This window comes from Elgaria multicarinata, chromosome 5 (assembly GCF_023053635.1).
Source record: "Elgaria multicarinata webbii isolate HBS135686 ecotype San Diego chromosome 5, rElgMul1.1.pri, whole genome shotgun sequence".
NCBI classification, from domain to species: Eukaryota; Metazoa; Chordata; class Lepidosauria; order Squamata; family Anguidae; genus Elgaria; species Elgaria multicarinata.
Window position 1 is genome coordinate 114,846,245 of NC_086175.1, and position 19,080 is coordinate 114,865,324.

General features: G+C 41.3%; 1 protein-coding gene across 1 annotated transcript in view; it reads right to left on the reverse strand.

Annotated features, from left to right (window-relative positions):
• Positions 1 to 238: 238 nt before the first annotated feature.
• The window catches only part of DDX10 (DEAD-box helicase 10), a 210,116-nt gene continuing 191,274 nt past the window's right edge, over positions 239 to 19,080 (reverse strand). Inside the window, exons 17-18 of the mRNA XM_063127078.1 lie at positions 12,197 to 12,321; positions 239 to 1,391 (exon numbers count right to left, since the gene is read on the reverse strand). Coding sequence (XP_062983148.1) covers positions 1,223 to 1,391; positions 12,197 to 12,321 — 294 coding nt within the window. The 3' untranslated portion in view covers positions 239 to 1,222. The remainder of the gene's footprint in view (positions 1,392 to 12,196; positions 12,322 to 19,080) is intronic.

Below are 19,080 nucleotides of genomic sequence, written 5' to 3' on the forward strand. Positions count from 1 at the left end.
ATGCACTGCTGTTCTTTAATGGGTTTTTTGCAGTTAGAAAAAAAAAGGACACAGCAGTGGAAAACCTGGGTTGAATACAAATAGATCACAATGCTGTCTGGACCCTTTCTAAAATTCTGTGAATGAGGCAGGGTGATTACACAACAAAAGCTTCGTCTGGAAGCACCTGAGAGCAAAATGTGTGTTTTTGGCTTTTGCATATGTGGGATAAATGGACTCACACTTGATTGGAGAGCAAGGATAGGGGTATTTATTCCAAAGTTTCAGAATTTCAAATAAAAACTTTAAAACAAATTATTACAGTGAAGCCATATCTGATTTCATTTTGCAAAAAAGGTGTATCATTATTAATATGCAAAATTATGTGCTTATTCATACAATCCTTTTTTTTTTTTTGGTCAATTACCTACAACAAGGCTAACTAGTATAATAAAGTCCCTTTATCCCAATTACACAAAGGTCCTGTATTTCTATACAGCAATAATACACTTTACAACAATTTCAGCTTTAAAAAGTCATCAAAAGTTTAGGTTCTATTTAGAAAGTATCAGAAGATCTGAAAGTTCAGAAATCCTTATAGCATCTAAAGTAAGCTAATTAACCAAACTGATAATGAGCCTTCCATTGGAAAGACCATGGTTTCAGACATTGATACAGTAATATTTATTGGCATTCAACTGGCAATACATATTACTGTATGAATAGGTGGCTATACTAGACTTACAACATACCAAAGAGGGCAGGGCTCCTGCAACTTTTAACTGTTGTGATAAAGAGGAGATTTCACCAGGTGCTGCATGCATACAAATGACACCTGCTGAAATTCCCTTTTCTACACAACTGCTAAGGGTACAGGAGCCCTGTCCTCCTTTCCATATGGCTGTCCTAATTCAACCCACCACTTGCACAACAGACATTGAATGCTTCTTGTAGTAGGCCCCGAAAGTAACAGAAATGCTCTTTTCTGGATCAAGACAGGTTGGCAGAGTTGTCTTATGAGAGCTTTGCTGACCTGCCCTGTTCTATAAGCAAGCATTTCCATTAGTTTCTGATTGCTCCGGAAGCACTAAATCTATGTTGCGCAAGCAGTGGGCCTAGCTTGCAGAACAGAATTGGTGCAACAGAATTAGTGGGGGCACAGTGTCCCATTGGATACTGCCCTAAGTAATAACAAAGACAAAAATAGCTTTGGAATAAGAGAGGGATTTATTTATTTTTATCTTCAATTGTTGAGCAGATGTAATACCAGTGCTTCATCTTCTGCAAGCGAAAGGCCAGTATCTAATGGTGCAAATGAGTCCTCTTGAATAAGTTTCATCTTCTTTCTTTTTGGTGCGCTTTCCACCGCTGATGGGCTTCTGCCAAAATGTTGTTTTTCCATCCCAAGCTCACTGTAGAAATAAATCAATTACTTTTAAAAAACAAAACAAAACATGGATTTAAGCCAATAAAGCATCATGCAAGCAAATTCAGTTTGAACAAGGCAGATTTATGCACAAGTAAAAGAGAAATAAAGTGGTGGTTCTGAAAAGGAAAACCATGGATGGAAGAACTAAAAATCTAAATTAGAAAAATGCTTTCATGCACTGGTGGTAAGGTTAAATCTGCAGGAGCCCTGCCCTCTTTTGTATCTGGTCAAACTAGGTAGGGCTCCTGCAGCTTTAACTGTTGCGATGCAGAGGGAATTTTACCAGGTGCTGCATGCATACAAATGACACCTGCTATATACAACTGCTAAAGATACAGGCGCCCCGTCTCCCTTTTCATATGGTCACCCTAACTAATAAGTCCCATTGCTTTCAATTAGACTTGGCTACAACTAAGTGAGCTTTGGTTACTGGGTGGTATAGAAATGTTATAAATAAACAAACAAAAAAACCAATTTGATCTAGATTAGAGCCTGACAGTGCAATCCTAGTCACGCTTACTTGGGTGTAAGTTCCACTGAGTTCATTGGGACTTCCTACCAAGTAAGTGTGTATACAATTACAGTCTAAGGGGGAAATCCTATGCATGTTTGGACAGAAAAAGTCCTACAACTTCCAGTGTGCCCCAACTAGCTATTCTGTCTGGGGCATGTTGGGAGTTGCAGTATTTTTTTCTATCTAAACATGCACAGGATTGCACCTTAAATGTAATTAGTGGTCTGAGGGTTAAATATTTGACATTTAAACTTAGAGAGAGGTTGGAAAAACGCATAAGGAACCCCGCTAACTGTCTGGGCTGTTATGGTTTTTCTTACACTAATTACTTCCTGATAATTCCATAAATCTGCCCCTCTTTTCTATTAACTTCCTTGAATTGTTCTTAAGTCTTTCAAAAATCGAGGAAAGGGGTTTTTTTTAGGGGGTTTTTTACATAGCATAATTAAAACACTCCCCCCCCCAAAAAAAGAGGCTGTTGAAATAGAAAGATTGAAGCCTGTGTGACAGTTACTGCAGAGGAAACCTCGTTAAAACAAATCTTTTATCCATTTTTGAGGGATGTGTCAATCCATTTCCTATATACAAATAGTTGGTGGGCTTGTTGCACCTAATAGGCAGTATAAATAGTGCACAACAGCTATAAAGCCTGTTCAGATAATTGTTTTCCAATAATTTGGCAATTCTAATGCCTGCCAAGATGTGTCAACAGAGAAGATGAATCTGTACATTGGGATATTTTAATATACCAAGGAAATGGTCCTGTATTAGGACTGATTTTCTTTTGTAAGAATTCATTAAACTCAGGGGGAAATAGTATATCAGATGGTAGACAGCTGGTCAAATTTGCTCCAGATTTTAGGAGGGCAACTACCCGCTACCAGATGGCTAATTTTTCAAAATCCTTTGGTTGCAAAATCATCCTGGGCATCTTTCAAGCTGAGCTGAAATCCGCCCACATGTGTGAAAGAAAGTACAGGTGATTTTTAACTCTCTCTTTTTTTTTTAAGAGAAGCCACATATAAAAAAGACTCATAGCTTGCCTAACAAGAACAACATTTGAAATTATTTAGGTCAGCTTTGTTTATAATCATAGGAATAACAGAATGCCTACTATTATGAAAAAAGCATAGCTTTACAAGTAATAATATGAATAATATGACATATTAAAATGTGAATTTGCTAACTTATATCAGCATCCTCCCAAAAAATGAGAAAGAAAATATTTTCAATTGCCTTGTCTCTGTCAAGTTTGATAAAATTAGACCGGCCTGTTTTGCAGTGAGATTGCAGGTGCACAATCCATATGTTCTGCCTACCTGTGCTGCTTTTGTCAACAAGACGGCATTCTAACTATCATCATGTACCTGTCTATTAAACTGAAGAAAGAAACAGAATATACAATAATTGGAGAAAAATCCAGGTGAGAGTCCATCTTTACTGGGGACAAGTGGCAAACTGAGTAGAAGAGCGTTATTAATACATCACTAATGTATCACTACATTAATAATGTTGACCACACTGTGGGAGGGTAGGATGAAAACTCCCCCTTCCTGCCATTACCACTCCCATGGAGACTTTCTATTTTAAAACTCCACACACACCCCATGGGGGGATCTCAGGAAAAAAAGGGGGGAGTTTAACCCTCTCTTCCCTGGAGCATGGTGGTCCTGATCTGAATTGGTGGCACCATTACACTAAGTGCAGAAAATAAGATAAGCTTCATCTACATACTACCTCATTAATGTAATGTAGGGGTCCCGTACGTGGCACCCATGGGTGCCATGGCACCTGCTGGTCCTCCAATGGTGCCTGCAATGTTCTCTACTCCCTGCCCCCTTCAAAAACTTATTCCTAATTTAAAAGATTAAATAAAGTTAGGTTGCTAAACCACCCTGGAATACCATTCCCATAAAACCAGTTGGCCAGTTCGCATGATTGCAGGGTGGTTAACAACCTATGGTGCTGGTTGTGTGTTGGGTGGATTACCATAATTATCCTCACCGGCATGCCTTGTTGCCATGGGTAGCAAACCACCCTACAACCTACAGCAGCCCATGCATTCTGGGTGGTTTGTTAGCCACCCCAACACAGCACCCTCATCAGGTTTGCACAAGATGAGAAGTCGTCCCAACAAGGGTATTTATGCAAATCCAGCCAGCACATAGCTGGCATGTACAAGGTGCTTTACAAGCTTATGAGGTGGCTAACAAGCTTCATTACAATTGTGCAAACCAGGCCAGTGCTACACAAGCCCAGTGCACATGCAATGAGAAGCCACCATGGGTGAGTTTCTCTGTGGGGCTTCTCGATGCAGCGGTAGCCACCATTTTGAATATTTGAGTCATGGGCTGTTTTAGGGTTGGGGTGGCTTATTAACCACACCAAACAACTTACCTTTGGTAGGTAAAAATAGGCTATGGTGTGCCCCCGCTGCACCCCAAATATTCAGTGGCAGTTGCCCCCATAAAGAGAAGTCCCTTGAGGAAATTCATCCACGCTGGCTTTTCATTACATGTGAACAAGGTCATAGGCTACATCAGACTTCTCCAACCTGGGTGGCCTCCAGGTGTTTTGGACTTCAACTCCAGTAAGCCCTACACAGCATGGCTAATGGTCAGGAATTCTGGGAACTGTAGTCCAAAACACCAGGAGAACACCAGGTTGGGGAAGGCTGGGCTAGAGTGATAGATTTGGACATGAGCTCAAATGCCCTTTTTACTCAGTGACCTTGGGCAGGTTATTATTTATTAGTCTTACAATCTTCAACAGGCTCTTGTGAAGATACTGTAATTTGAATTCCTTTATCCCAAGCCCTATGGACATGGTGGATAAGAAATCATGCACTCAAAAATCACTGCACTCTAAACTACCTATTTAAAACTGTATTTACTCTGTGTCCTGATATAAAGCAAAAATTTACTTTGGTACAGACACCCACATGAAGTTTTTTTATAGCTATATTATACTTAAATCAGGTTAATTTAAGAAAAATGCCTTATCCAATTTACAATCCAACCCAATACTTCTATCACAGGAATGGATTTTAAACCAGGAAGGATTACACTTGACTGAATTTGTAATTAGGGCAACTTTTCATAATGAGGTTGGTGATTAAAACACATAATAGTATAAAACAAGGAAGCAAAACATGTACAGTATCTAGAAATGGGCCTTATGTAAAACAAGCTCTTTAAGGCACTACAAGTTTGTTTTTAAATCAGCTACCAAATGGATAGCTCTCTCTTTCACTCCGATGTCTGGATTAATCATCACCACCAAAATTCATTTGAAGCTTTTGAGAAATATATTTGTGAGTTGGGCCAATCAAAAGGGATAGTTTTGGATTAATCCTGAAAGTACTTATGTAAGGAGCAAGTATCTCTTTTGATTATTCCCAGCTAGCATAGTGCTTAGATGAACTGAGAATATGGCAGCTAAGGACAGCACGTTTAACACAAGAAGAAAGGATGTGGATATTAAAAACTCACAAGACAATTTGGGAAAAGAAAGAAATGTGCCCATAGTTACTATCATAACTTGGGACCAGGATACCTGAGAGAGCGCCTTCTCCCTTATCAACCTGCTCTGTCACTGAGGTCATCTGAGGGCCTGCTCCTGGTGGTTCCACATAGATCCATCCTCCGATTGGAATCCACCAGGGGAAGAGCCTGCAGCGTGGTGGCGCCCCTCCTGTGGAACTCCCTGCCTCTGGAGGTCAGGCAGGCGCCAACCTTGTACTCCTTTCGGTGCCTCCTGAAAACATCTTTATTCCAAGAAGCCTTTCTTTAACATGCAGCCTTGGATTTCTGTGTTGTTGTTGTTTTGCTTCTTTTTAAATTTTGTTTTAACTGTTTTATTCTGTTTTTATTTTCATTTTACCTTGTACACCGTTCCGAAATTTTTTCAATGAGGAGCGGTATATAAATATTGTAAATAAATAAATAAATATCATCCAAAGGAAGCCTCTCCTCACCACCTTCTGGGGGCAACATAAAGACCTCTTTGCCCCAAAGGGAAGGGAAGAGGCGAGATCTTCTGATGAAAAACTTTCATTATCCAGCTCTTGAAGAGATCAACATCTGGCACTGTGCCATATGATGCAGCGCAGAATTTCCATGCTGACTAGGGATGATGGAAGTTGTAGTCCAACCCATCTGGAAGGCCCTGGGTTGGGGAAGGCTGGTGTAGCCTCTGTCTATGTGGTAAGCACCTTCACTTGATACACACACACACGCTAACTGTGCTTCCAGAAGCCTTCCAGGCAAGTACCATGAAACGAAGACTGGCTCCAAGAAAGAAGTGTATGGAGAGAGAAAGGGTTAGGATGGAGATATCATTGTGATATTTAAACCAAGGGTGGGCAGCAGGTAGATCTCCAGATGTTTTGGACTTTAGCTCTCAGAAGCCTCTGCCAGCATGGCCGATAGCTAGGAATGCTGGGAGCTGAAGTCCAAAACATTCCCCTTACAGTTTCTAGGTTTGCATACAAATGTTCTGTGCAGAGGAGCTCCCTGGCATCTCCAGGATGGACTAGAAAAGACCCTTCTCTGAAACCCAGTGTAGGGGCTGCTACCAGCATAGATAATGCTGAGAAAGATGGACCAATGGTCTGGCTCTATATGAGGCAGTTTCCTATGTTCCATTGGCAGCTGCCCTATCACCATTATTTCTACTAGTCAGTGGGAATTTACTATAAGCGCCTTTGAGTAAGAGCAGCCTGGCCCCTACCCACAAGGGGGTCAAGGACCTAAGTCGCTGCATTAATCCCATTAATCTCATTTGAAATGTACCTGCCCGGACCTTAAGATCATCTACAGGGGCCCTTCTCCGTGAGCCCCTGCCAAAGGAAGTGAGGCAGGTGGCTACTAGGAAGAGGGCTTTCTCTGCTGTGGCACCCCGGCTGTGGAATGAGCTCCCCAGAAAGGTCTGTCTGGCGCCTACACTGTACTCTTTTCATCGCCAGCTGAAGACCTTTTTATTCTCTCAGTATTTTAACACTTAATTTTAACTTAATTTTAAATTTTATTGTTCTAACTTTGTATTTTAATCTTACATCAATTTTGCTGCATGGTTTTATCCTGGTTACTGTATTTTGTATTTGTGTTTTTAACCTGTTGGTTGTTTTATTATGGTTTTAATTTTTGTGAACCGCCCAGAGAGCTTCGGCTATTGGACGGTATAAAAATGTAATAAATAAATAAATAAATAAATATTAACACTAGTAATGCCCCTTTCCGGCCTGATATCTAACTTCATGTAGTTTGAATCCCTACTTTCTTAAGGAAGCCCAGCTGCAACGCAGAACAGAAATCTTAGGAAAAAGAGTCCCTAAGAACTGGCGTTTTGCTAATCAAGGACATCGGGCAGCAAACCACACACATACATTTTAATTGACAAGGCCATGGCAGGCATCCTAACGAAGATTAATTAATGCAGACCCTTCTGTGGAGCCCTGGCGCTGCTTCTTCCTCGCCAAGTGTCAAAACATTGACTTCACACAGCGGTGAAAATACATGGCGTGTGGTGTGGTTCTCTTTTCCAGCCATTCTACTTAACACATAGTGAAAAGGTTCTAAAATGAGGTTTATAACACAACCAAAAGAAGAAGAAAAAAGGGGGGAAAGAATAATCTTCCTGAGATTTAATATAACTCCAAGTGCCCTAGAATTCAAAAGATCGGTTGAAAGCCATCTTGGACTAACCAAGGGACTGAGTCACAGGATGAGCAAAACATAATTAAATGGAGCCCACCGGGCACAATGAGGATTGATGGTAACAGCGGCAGGCAACCATTTTCATTTCCACAATGCCCCAGAGTGATGCTATATCAGGTGAATTGTCAGAGGGAAATTAAAATAGGGGAAGGGGCAGGCAGGTATCAGCACAGTGAGAGGTCATACCAGGACACTGGGGCTCTAGCAGATGGCTATTGATCAGGGCTGGCCCAGGCATGAAGCAGAGTGAGGTGGCTGCATCAGGCAGCAGGGCATTGAAATGTGCCTCTCCCAATTCGCATGGAGTCCGTGGACCTGCGGACCAGTTTTTTATTTTCTGGAATTTCTCACATATTTAGTGGGGAAAAAATATGTAAAAAAATAAAAGAACTGGCTGAAAATACGCATTTCCCCCATAGGCTAAAGCATGTAAATTAGCATTGGGGGTGGGATTTGTGCATTGGGGGGAGGAACTATTCCGGCAATGAGGAGACAATGGAACGAAAGACACGAGACAATCTGTGAAATGCCAATGGAGCAGATTTTACAAAATCTATACATAGAATAGTAGAGTTGGAAGTGCCTATAAGGCCATCAAGTCCAACCCCCTGCTCAATGCCTACTAATAGCCATCATCCCACTACAGACCTCATTGTTTTGCAAACTACAAGTATATTCGCTTTAAAGAAAAATCCTTTAAACTAACAAAGCCCACACATAGCATATAACAATGTTCAAAATGATGGTCCAGTCAAAGCAAACAAACTCCATGTAACCTATGACACAACCCAAACTCGTAACAAGGCCAACAACTAATCATCTCCAGGCTTGGTCATCAAAACCTCATTTCTCCATCCCTTCAGGCACTAAACTTCATCTTCCTCAGTCCATTGGAACTCTGGCTGCCAAAATTGTCTTCATTGTCCATCATTCACTGCTGCACAGTTTGTGCCTCCTCTACTGCTCTGCACGTCGGATCAAAATGTCCTTCAACAGCTTATGCTGATCAGCCCTCAAGCCATCTCTAGCTATTTCTAGATTTTTCTCCTCCTGACCCCTTTGCCATGTCTCCATTTTCTTTCACTCCCTCTTCTCAGCTTTCTTCCAAACAAGCACAGAGTATTATTTATTTTAAAACATGTATATGTCACTTCTCCAAAGCTCAAAGTATCTTGCAACAATAATTAAGGGCACAATCCCATGCACGTTTAGACAAAAAGAAGCAGCATTCATTTAATGATTGATCCTCTAACTGTCCACAATTATAATCATAGTTAGTGAAAATCAGGGGTAGAAATTTGCCCTAAAACCACTGACTCATTCTACGCAGGGCACATTTAGAAATAACACTAAGATGAACAGTCCCGTACACAAAAAGTTAACTCATGATCTTTTCATAGAAATGAAACTTTGTTCTAACGCAAAATTTCTTTTCTAAATGGTTGAGGAATTAGATAAGTGAAAAAATCAATTTGACTGCCTAATGAATATTTAGGGCTACTGATTTTATGCCCTGATTGACCCTCCACAAACTCCTCACCTCATTAACTATTTAACATTATGATAGCCTTAAACAGCAACATGATAAATTGTTGCTAGATATACCAAAATCCATCTTACATTACATGTTAGGACTTTAATTACTCATCTGGTGGAGGGATGCCTAGAAGGCAGTTCCATTTAAAGGCAAATTTAAAATAGTATATTGTATATAAGTTGCTTCCCATACGAGGGGGGTGGAATTAAAATTATGGCTGAAAAGATTAACAATTAAAAGAAACATCTTCACCCAGAGACAGATAGTTAAACCTTTATAAAGCAGGGTTGGGCAACTTGTGGCCATTCAAAAGTTTTGGCCTATGACTCTCCTCAGCCCTCACTGTTGTTGATGCTGTCTAGGGCTGAGGGGATTTGTAGGCCGAAACATCTGGTGGGGAGCACAAGTTGTCCACCCCTGCTTTAATGTTTCCAAGGGCACAATTCTATGCTTGTTTTGACATAAAAAAGTCCTACAATTCCCAGCATGGCTACTGGGACTGTCATGGATAGTGCCTGCCGGGCAATATTTGCCACTACACTACTGATGGCAACAGAGCCGAGGGAGGCAGAGAGGCAGCATTGAGGGGCAAAACTGACAGCCACAACCAGAACTTAAGCTGCAGCTGTGAATGCACCGTAATCCCTGCTTTTTATATTTTATATACGCCTTCTCTCTTATTTGCAGACCAGGGAACCAAATCTTTCCCTCAGCTTTGTGAAAATAACGCAAGACTGGATTTTCCTTTACATCAGATCAAGCTTCCACACAAAAGACTCTTGGTACAACATGATGGCTCCCGGCTCACAAAATGGAATGTGTGAACCAATTATAACTCGTATAAAGAAGCACAGGAGAGAAGCAGAACTAAATCCGGAGCATGGGCTCCTGAGGTAGACTTCCTCATTATACAGTTAATCAGTAGCTTGGTCAGCCAAAGCGGTTTTCTGCTGTGCCCTGAAGCTGGCCAGCAGACTATAGTGAGCTCTTGGTAGCAGAAAATTCTTGAAACATGCGGAGTCCAGTGATAACCTGTCACAAAAGTGAATCAGAAAGCTTCAAAACTGACAGCATGGAACTGTCCTGTAAGGTTCATTCTCTCTCTCTCTCTCCATGGTAGAGAACAAAATATATTATTACATTTATTTATGTTATGTATTAAATGCCTCATAAAACTAGCTCTCTCAGCACAGCACAGTTAAAAACATAACAAAATGATAGAAATCATACTAAAACCCTGAAAGTCCAGCGCAAGAAAAAACATCAACTAGTAAATACTTAACAAAATGGCACAATTAAAACATAATACAAAATGCAAAGGTAAAATAAAGGCAAACTTATATTGTAAGCCTTTTCTCAAGTGAGAAACATCCCCCCCTCACTAACACTCAATGGGTAGAGTAATTAAATGGAGGAGAGGCGGGCGGGGGGATCCATGCAGATAAACTGCCAAATCCAAAGCCTTGCATTTAAAGTTCCCCCGCTTCCCTCTTATGATTGGCTGTTTTTTCGTTGTTTTTAGATTTCCCCTCTCACTGATCCCAGTGGTAAAGAAAATAAGTATGGCAGTGCCACCGCTTACATACCCCCCCCCCGCCCATTATGGGGGTATCTTCCCCAACATCCTCCTCCAATGCCCTCATATTTCCCCCCTCTCTATCACTGTAATGACAGTGGATCTTTCTGACATTACTCCAAGGAGACTTCTGAGAGAAGAAGCTGCTGGCCGAGAGCGAGTTTTGCAAAATCCTATGACACCTGGGAAGCCCTCCTTGGGACAACAGGATCAGGCCCTAATTTGTTGATTGTCTAAAAAATATTGATTTTTTCTTTTCATACCAAGATCGTAAAAAACATTTGCTTGTTGCAAGAATTTCAGAGCTGAATTGCTCCTAAACAGCTAGCAACCTGGTAGGAAAGAACATGGCAACCACTTTAAATTTGGGAAATCAACAACATATAAGTCAACATATAAGTCAACATCTAAGGTCCTCCTCCGAGTGCCTACTCTGAGGGAAGCTCGGAGGATGGCAACAAGGGAGAGGGTCTTCTCGGTGGTGCCCCCCCAATTATGGAATGCTGTTCCCGATGAGGCTCGCCTGGAGCCAACACTGTTATCTTTTCAGCGCCAGGTCAAGACTTTTCTCTTCTCCCAGGCATTTAACAGCATTTAACAGCATATGCTGAGTTTTTAACTGACCCGAGAATAGTTGTTTTAAGTGGATATTGTTCTTTTTTACACTTTTGGTGGTTTTAAATTTTGTATATCTGTTTTTAATGTTCATTGTTTTTAACTTTTGTAAACTGCCCAGAGAGCTTCAGCTATCGATCGGTATATAAATGTAATAAAATAAATAAATAAATAAATAAATAAATAAATAAATAAATAAATAAATGATAAAATAATGGTTCTCCAGATCCATCAAAATTTGTGTTCTTAAGGGATATGCAGAAGGGACAGTAATTATGGCTTTGTGGAACAATGAAGGCTCTTCTGTCATGCTGCTCAGTCAAATTTTTGTAAGTCGCTTTGGTTGTTTTAGCAGACGTGAGATACAAATACATGGGCAACCATCAGAAGAGGGTGACAAGTGTGCTTCTGCAAATCTTAATTCCAAAACAAATGGTAAGTTACCATTTACTGGCACATGGAGATCTGTTGTTAAAAGAAAAATCACCCCCAATCTAGCCAACAACTGGGATGGAAGCATTAGTATAAGTATGACGTTAGTCAAGCAGTGTGCACAATTCAAGTTTCACTTGCTCTTCAAGGGTCAAATACCACAGCATACAAATTTCCCTCTGCTATTTTCATATTCTCATGAAGATATGCATGGCAGGAGAGGCAGCTGAAAGCCAAAAACATTAGTAACTGCAAAAGAACTCTAGGTTACTGGTTGATATGATTGTAGCAGAATAAAGGTACTTTTCACTGGTTTGATGTTCCACGTTTAGGATTTTGATAAGATGGAGATGTGAAAACAAGGATGAGCGAAGAAATAAAAATCGTAGACACATACCCACAACTTTCTGGATCAGCCTCTTGGTCAGAATCTCTATATCTATCAGGGTCTGGGAGGGTGCTTGGATCAAATTCATCATCACTTTCACTGCAATCGAGAAAGGCTACATTTTCCTCTTCAACCTGCGTAAAGAAGATTTGCAGAGTTAAACATCTCCATATCTCACATTCCCAATCCTCTTAGGTGTACAAGCATCTCACTATCAGTCGATGTAAAATGTAATCATTTAATCCTTTCCTCACAAATCAGGACCTATTTAGATGCAACGTTAAAGGTGTTTTTGCATTTCATATGCATGTTTTTAAAAAAACACAAATAGCAGCCACTGGGGGAAGGGGTTGTTAGTGACTGGGAGGAGGGGGGCTTAACGCCTTCACACCCTACTGCGGTCCTGATAAATATAGCTCTTCTGAAGCTGCTCCCTGTATTGGAAAGGGCCCTCCTCACCACTGGCACTGCACTACTGATGGTGCTCTTATGATTGCGTCTGTCCTGTTTTGAAAATGTTTGCTATGTGTTCTCCCTTGTTTCCACTGATGAGATGCAGGCCTGGTGACCACAAGCTGGCATTCTCAGGCCGATGCTCAAGTGCCAGAAGTCTGGAGGGGACCACCACGTAACAGAGCACCCTGCTGCTGCTTCTTGTGGCTGTTGACATTGCCTCACATGCCAAACTGCAGCAGTGACAAGGGGTTCTCACTTGCATGAGGACCCCCCCCCCCAAAAAAAACAGGGGTGCACAACCCATGGGTTGCATGTAACCACCCAAGGCCTTCACTGCAGACCCCTGTCTGTACTACCAACCAATTCACCCATGCCAATTTCCTCATAAAATTGCTCTTTGCCCACTGCTACTAGTACTGCAGAAAGAACAATCTGTTCTCACAATGATCTGTTCACTCTGTCCCTGAACCAGCATTGTAAGTGGCCATATTCAGGGCTGAAAAGGTTGTGAAGCCCTGCCCTGAAATCTAGAGCCAGCCCTGAAAATGTAGGATGTCCCAAAGATAATGCGCCATACAAAATTAACAACGCCCCTTCAATGCAACATTTTGGATCTTTAACAATCTGTGCCCTAGCCAAGTTGCTAAGTTTATTGTACTGGCCAAAGGCCATGACAAATACATCAAAAGAAAATATTTATACATATATGCAGTAATACAAATATTTCAAACAGTAGAAAATTATACAGATAACTTAGAATTTGCCATAACTAAAACTCAGCTTTCACTCAGCAGTCTGAATCTCCATGGCAGTTTACGGCAATTTTGTCTAGTTCTCTCTTCCTAATCTTTTTTGCTGCCAGAGCAAACAAAGCCACTTTATGTGTCACATAACTGTTGGTATCACTTGGAAGAAAAAGAACCGTTCCTGCAAAGGCGTTCAGGAATCTCTCTTTTGGGTCCGTATACACAGGCCAAATTAACATGTAGTAAACAATGTCTTCCATTTGATGTCAGCCAGAGATGCATAGTCTGCATTCAAATGGCACCTTGTGGTAGTGTCCATCCAGAACTGCAGTTGGCATAACTTGGCATCTCAGTTCAATAAAAGCAGTTCTTAGGGAAAGAGGCCTCAGTTTGGACAAATAGCTGGCTCTGAAATGTTCTGTTTTCAAAAGAGGGAACCACTGGGAGAATTTAGAGTTTTTAATTGGTTGCAGATCCCTCCCAGAATCTATCCAAAATAGCCAATCCCTTAGTTGCTTCTTATCCATATCAAGGACAGGCTTCAGCTCAGGAAAGCAATAGCTATGCAGGAGCTTTTGGTGTCCTAGCTTATCTCCTCATACGGCTTGAAACAAAATGAATTTGAAACAGCACAGAATGTCCTCTGTTAAGTCTGACGAAAAGCAACGAAGGATAATACCAAGAGAACAACCTTTGGGTAAAGAAGTGATCATCTCCACATCACGACTGCTTATTTGAAAGCAGGCTTCATGCAGTTTGGGTCTAACGGTTGAACCCTTATAAATGCTCACTTACACACAGCAAGCAGACAGGTAATAACTCTACTATATACAAGTGCAAATACAAAAGCAAATGACCAAACTGGGACTTGAGAATAGCAGACAATATTTGCCCAGGGCTTCTTGATATTGCATTGCGCTTATGGCAGTGGAGTCTCTGGCACCAATTGGTCCATGAACATTGCATTGCTCAGGGAACAAAGCTATCAGCAACGTTATTCTCACAGTATGAGGGCAGGGGTGGTTGTCAGTTTGGCAGAGCTTAAGACCTGACACAGGCATTAAGGGAGGGAGAACTGTGAGGAGCAGCTGAGGGCTGGAATGCTGGGGAAAGCTCCCAGAAGGTAAGGAGTCTAAGGTGCGGGAAGACCAGAGGTAAGGTAGCTGAAGCAAAGGGAAGGGCATGAGGACGAGACAGAGGCCTGAGGGAAAAGGTTAGGGACTATAGGCTAGAGAACCAAGGCGGCATAGGTTTGCAAGGCCCAGACCTTGAGAGTTGCATTGAAGGGAGGACTTTGCTGAGCTCGGCCCTCAGTCACTGTCACAGCACTGTAACCTGGCAATCCTAATGGGGAAGTCAGGACCAAATGGAATGGGATAGTGATTTGCACATCTTACTTTGAGTTAACCAGCTGTCACTTTGGCTACCATCTTCTGCATTCCATCCTATGCTCCCAACGCTGACACACTCTAGAGCTGGCCTGTTGTGACTTGTGACCTATGATGCTCAATAAAACATCATGAATGGGAGGTGAAAAAACGGGGGTGATCAAGAACCTAGCAGGTTGCAGGTCACGACTAGTGGGATATGCCTGTTTTGGTGGACCATACATCACACAAGCCTGTCCTGGAATAACAAAGGAACAGAACTCAGAATGGGATTGTGCAGATGAAGAGGTGGAAGAACCTTTAAATGGAACAATTAGAAGGTCTCTAAGCTCAGCAATAGAGCACATGCTTGGCGTGAAAAAGGTCCCAGGTTCAATCCAGGCATTTCCAGGTAGGGCTGGGACATACTCTGCCAGAAATGCTGGTGAACTACTGCCAAACCCAGTAGATGATACTGGGGGAGACGGATGCAGCTTCCTATGTTCCTCAGTCTGTGATAACTGCAGATAGAGAGCAGGTTTAGCCTTCCCCATTAGTATTCTTGAGTGCACCCCTCTAGCTTCCCCCATTTAAGTGTATGGTTACCACTAGAAGATAAGAAGAGCCATGCTGGATCAGACCAAGGGTCCATCCAGTCCAGCACTCCATTCACACAGTGGCCAACCAGCCATCGGCCAGGGATGAACAAGCAGGACATCACTCTCCCACCCATGTTCCCCAGCAACTGGTGCACACAGTCTTACTGCCTCAGATACTGGAGATAGCAAATAACCATCAGGGCTAGTAGCATTGATAGACTTCTCTTCCAGGAATGTATCCAACTCTTTTTAAAGCCATCCAAATTGGTGGCTATCACTACATCTTGTAGTAGTGAGTTCCATAATTTAACTATGCGCTGTGTGAAGAAGTACTTCCTTTTATCTGTCCGGAATACCATTCACTTCTAAAGGAAAGAATAAAAGTGCTGCCAGGCCTTCAATGACAGAAATCCTTGAAGGGATGAGCGGTGCGATGTGGTTCTCTGTACAGAATCAATAGAGCCATAATGTATCTTCCCAGGGCCCTTGAAATAAACAAGATGTCACTCCTAATTCACCCCAGCCATTGTAATGATGGGCATTTCACCGGTAAATTCTAATGTTTAACAAAAGAGACTAGAATGTCTCTCTACATTTTTTAAAAATATTTCAAGAGGAAGGATTTTCCACAAGAATTATCTTTCCAATGGCCTTCACCTTTGATTACTCTTTTACTAAGCTCCATTTTGAATGAACTTGTTATTTTTAGCATTCTGCCCTCCTTGAACTGTTTCTTTTTTTATTTCTTTTCGTTTTTTTAAACATGCACTGCATTTAGATGCAAGGACACCGGTTTGGCAATATAATAACTTTGTGTGTTTCCTAGTGAAGCTCATCTCGTTGACCTTTGGAGTCAGAGAACATTGCAAGATGACAAGGAGGAAAATATGCCCTGGACGCCTCTGCAGGGGACCATTACTGCTTTCTAATGAAATTCTCTTGTAGTATTTAAAAGGTCACAGGGAAATAATGATAGAGGGGAAAGGGGGTGGAATCATGCTTGTTATAAATAGGCAACATAAAGTCAGTGTTTAGACTGGAACATTTTTTCCTAACATATAACAAGTAACTGTAAACCATGGTTCATAATTATCACTAAAATCAGAGCTGGAGTCATCTCTACTGCAAACTACCAATAAAAAAGGCAGAGAGAGTTTTATAGCAATGCTAGTTGCTGTGCTCTCACACATTTTCGGGCGTCCTATTCACGACACCATCCACCTCCCGCCAGTCTCCCGTTCTTTCTGATCATTTTCCCGTCTCAAAAAAAAAAAAAAAAAAGCCGCAAAATCTATTTTTTCCTGTACTGAAACATGCTGCCATTTCCTGCCGTGTGCAGGAAAAGCAGCGTAAATAAACCCCGCCCACAGAATGAGCCACGTGGTCGTTGTTTACTTCCTCTTACCACTACTACCTCCTCCTCCATCTGAGAAGAGAGGAAGCGCTCATCCCTATTTTGGGACAGAAGCACGATTCAAAGCGATGGGAGGGAAACGCGATTTCCCCTGCCCCCATCTGAAAAAGTTCAGAGAAAAAAAGGGATGAGAGAATTAGAGGGAACAAAACAGCCCAAAGCCTAAAAGCAGCTACACAGATTGGCAATTTGGTTATTTGGGGTTTGTGTGTGAGAGTGTGTTGCATTCCCCCCCCCCAATTGTGTAGAGATGAATGTGCAAAGTACAATAATTCAGCTAATTTTATCATCACATGTCTGGTTACAATGCTAGTAGGCTTGCTTTTCACTGTTGCTGTGACTGGAAGTGGGAGGCAGCATCACACTCTGTTATGTTCACCTCTTTGCATTCAGATAACCCGATTATGAATGGTGGGGTAATAATCAACTCGACAGTTCTTTATCTAGGGGGTACTCCCCACACAATATGGTAATAATCAACCATGGTATGAATTAGGATCAGTGTTGAGTTGACTGACTCATCTCCCGCCCTCTCTCCCCCGTCAGTCCTCCCGCTAGTATCCCATCAGCCAGTGCTGCCGAAAACCTATCCGGGTTACAGCTCTTGTAACCTATCCGGATTACAATTACAGCTCTTGCCTTGTAATTCTGCGGCACAAGCCTTGAGAAGCTAATGCACTCTAAGTGAGAAGTGCAAGCGGGCCAAGTAGTGTCCACCGCCCACAACACCCACTCTAATGTTAGAGTAGAGAAACTTGTGACAATCATACACGTCCCCTTGGGGGCCGATCATGTTGTCCTCCTTTTTTGTTTCGAAAATATGGTCACCCTAATATTGGAGGGAGGAGGTTGGCAGTGAAAAGTTTCGAAACAAAAAAGGTGCATATTCATATATTTAAGGTGTTTTTTTTTAATGGGTGGGGGATATTTCTGACCTCCTCTGAAAGCATTCTTTTCAATAAAAAAAACAACTGAAGTGAGTGAAAATGAATTGACTTTAATACGGACTTGAGAGTTCAAAACCTTTGTGATATTAAATTCCTGGCTGAAAACTCATTTACACTAATTTGAGTGGCATCTAATCTTAAGTAAATGTGTTTAGGACAGTAGACTTCAGCTTATAAGGAATCCTATCTATGTTATAACAAAATACAAGGAAGTATAAAGAAAAGGCCAAAGCCTTCACTTCTGCGCAAAACAGGTTTAGCAAGATTGAGGAGATATAAATATTTATTTATTGCATTTTTATACCGCCCAATAGCTGAAGCTATTTAAAACAATAAGAAGAACTTAAATCTTTTCTTCTTTCATATTATACAAAACGTACCTGATGTGTCTACATTCTCTTATCTCACACACCCTTTCATCACCTTCAGGTTCACAGCAGTCACGGCTGTCAGCCCATGTACAGAAAGTAATTCTCAAAAGTAGTCTCTTGTGTTCAAACATTTCAAGACATCAACCTTCTTCAGGGAGCTCACTATATGCCCACTGGGAAAATGTGCGCACACACAAAAATGAGTTTATTTAACTTCATGGAACTTCTCTATAACTTTGCTTCCATTGAAATTGGGGAGGGGGGGGGAAGTTAAGGGTGAAATCCTATGCATGTTTAGACAGAAAAAAAGTCCTACAACTCCCAGCATTCCCCAGCCACCTAATGCTGAGAGTTGAAGGCCTTTTTTCTGCCTAAATATGCATAGGACTACAGCTGAAATTAGAAAATGCTACAATTTTTCCTCTTTCAGTACTAAAATAACCGTTTAGGAATATGGACAATAAAGAGCAGAAAGTAGCTGCTTTAACGACCTGTTTTAGAGCAACCCAAGGGCTTGTGTTAACCCAATAATTTTAATGTTTTAAACAGTTCAGTTTTCTTTTGGCAAAAATGTAGGTTTCTAATCTTCATGATGCTTAACTTTCCAAAGTCCTGAAGTTTAGGGAAACAATCCCCATTATAACACGAACACACATGTTTAAATCTCTAAATTCATGCCCTGATCTTTGACCTTTTGGGTTAAAACTAAGAGGGTGGAATTATTTTTCATGCTATGTTGGCCTGATCATAAAATAATGATGGCTCACCAACGATTCATGCATCTTTTATTTTGAAAATTTTGCGCACAGCACAGAATTTAAGACTTTTATTTATCAAAAGTTGGTGGAGTGATGAACTGATCTTCTGAATGCTCAGACAACACATATCCATGTAGTGATTCACTATGGTCTAGGACACCTTCAAAATTTTAGCCAAAGCCTTATAGAGAATGTGGCAATTTATATAAAATTAGTATCTGGTTCGGTGGGGCGG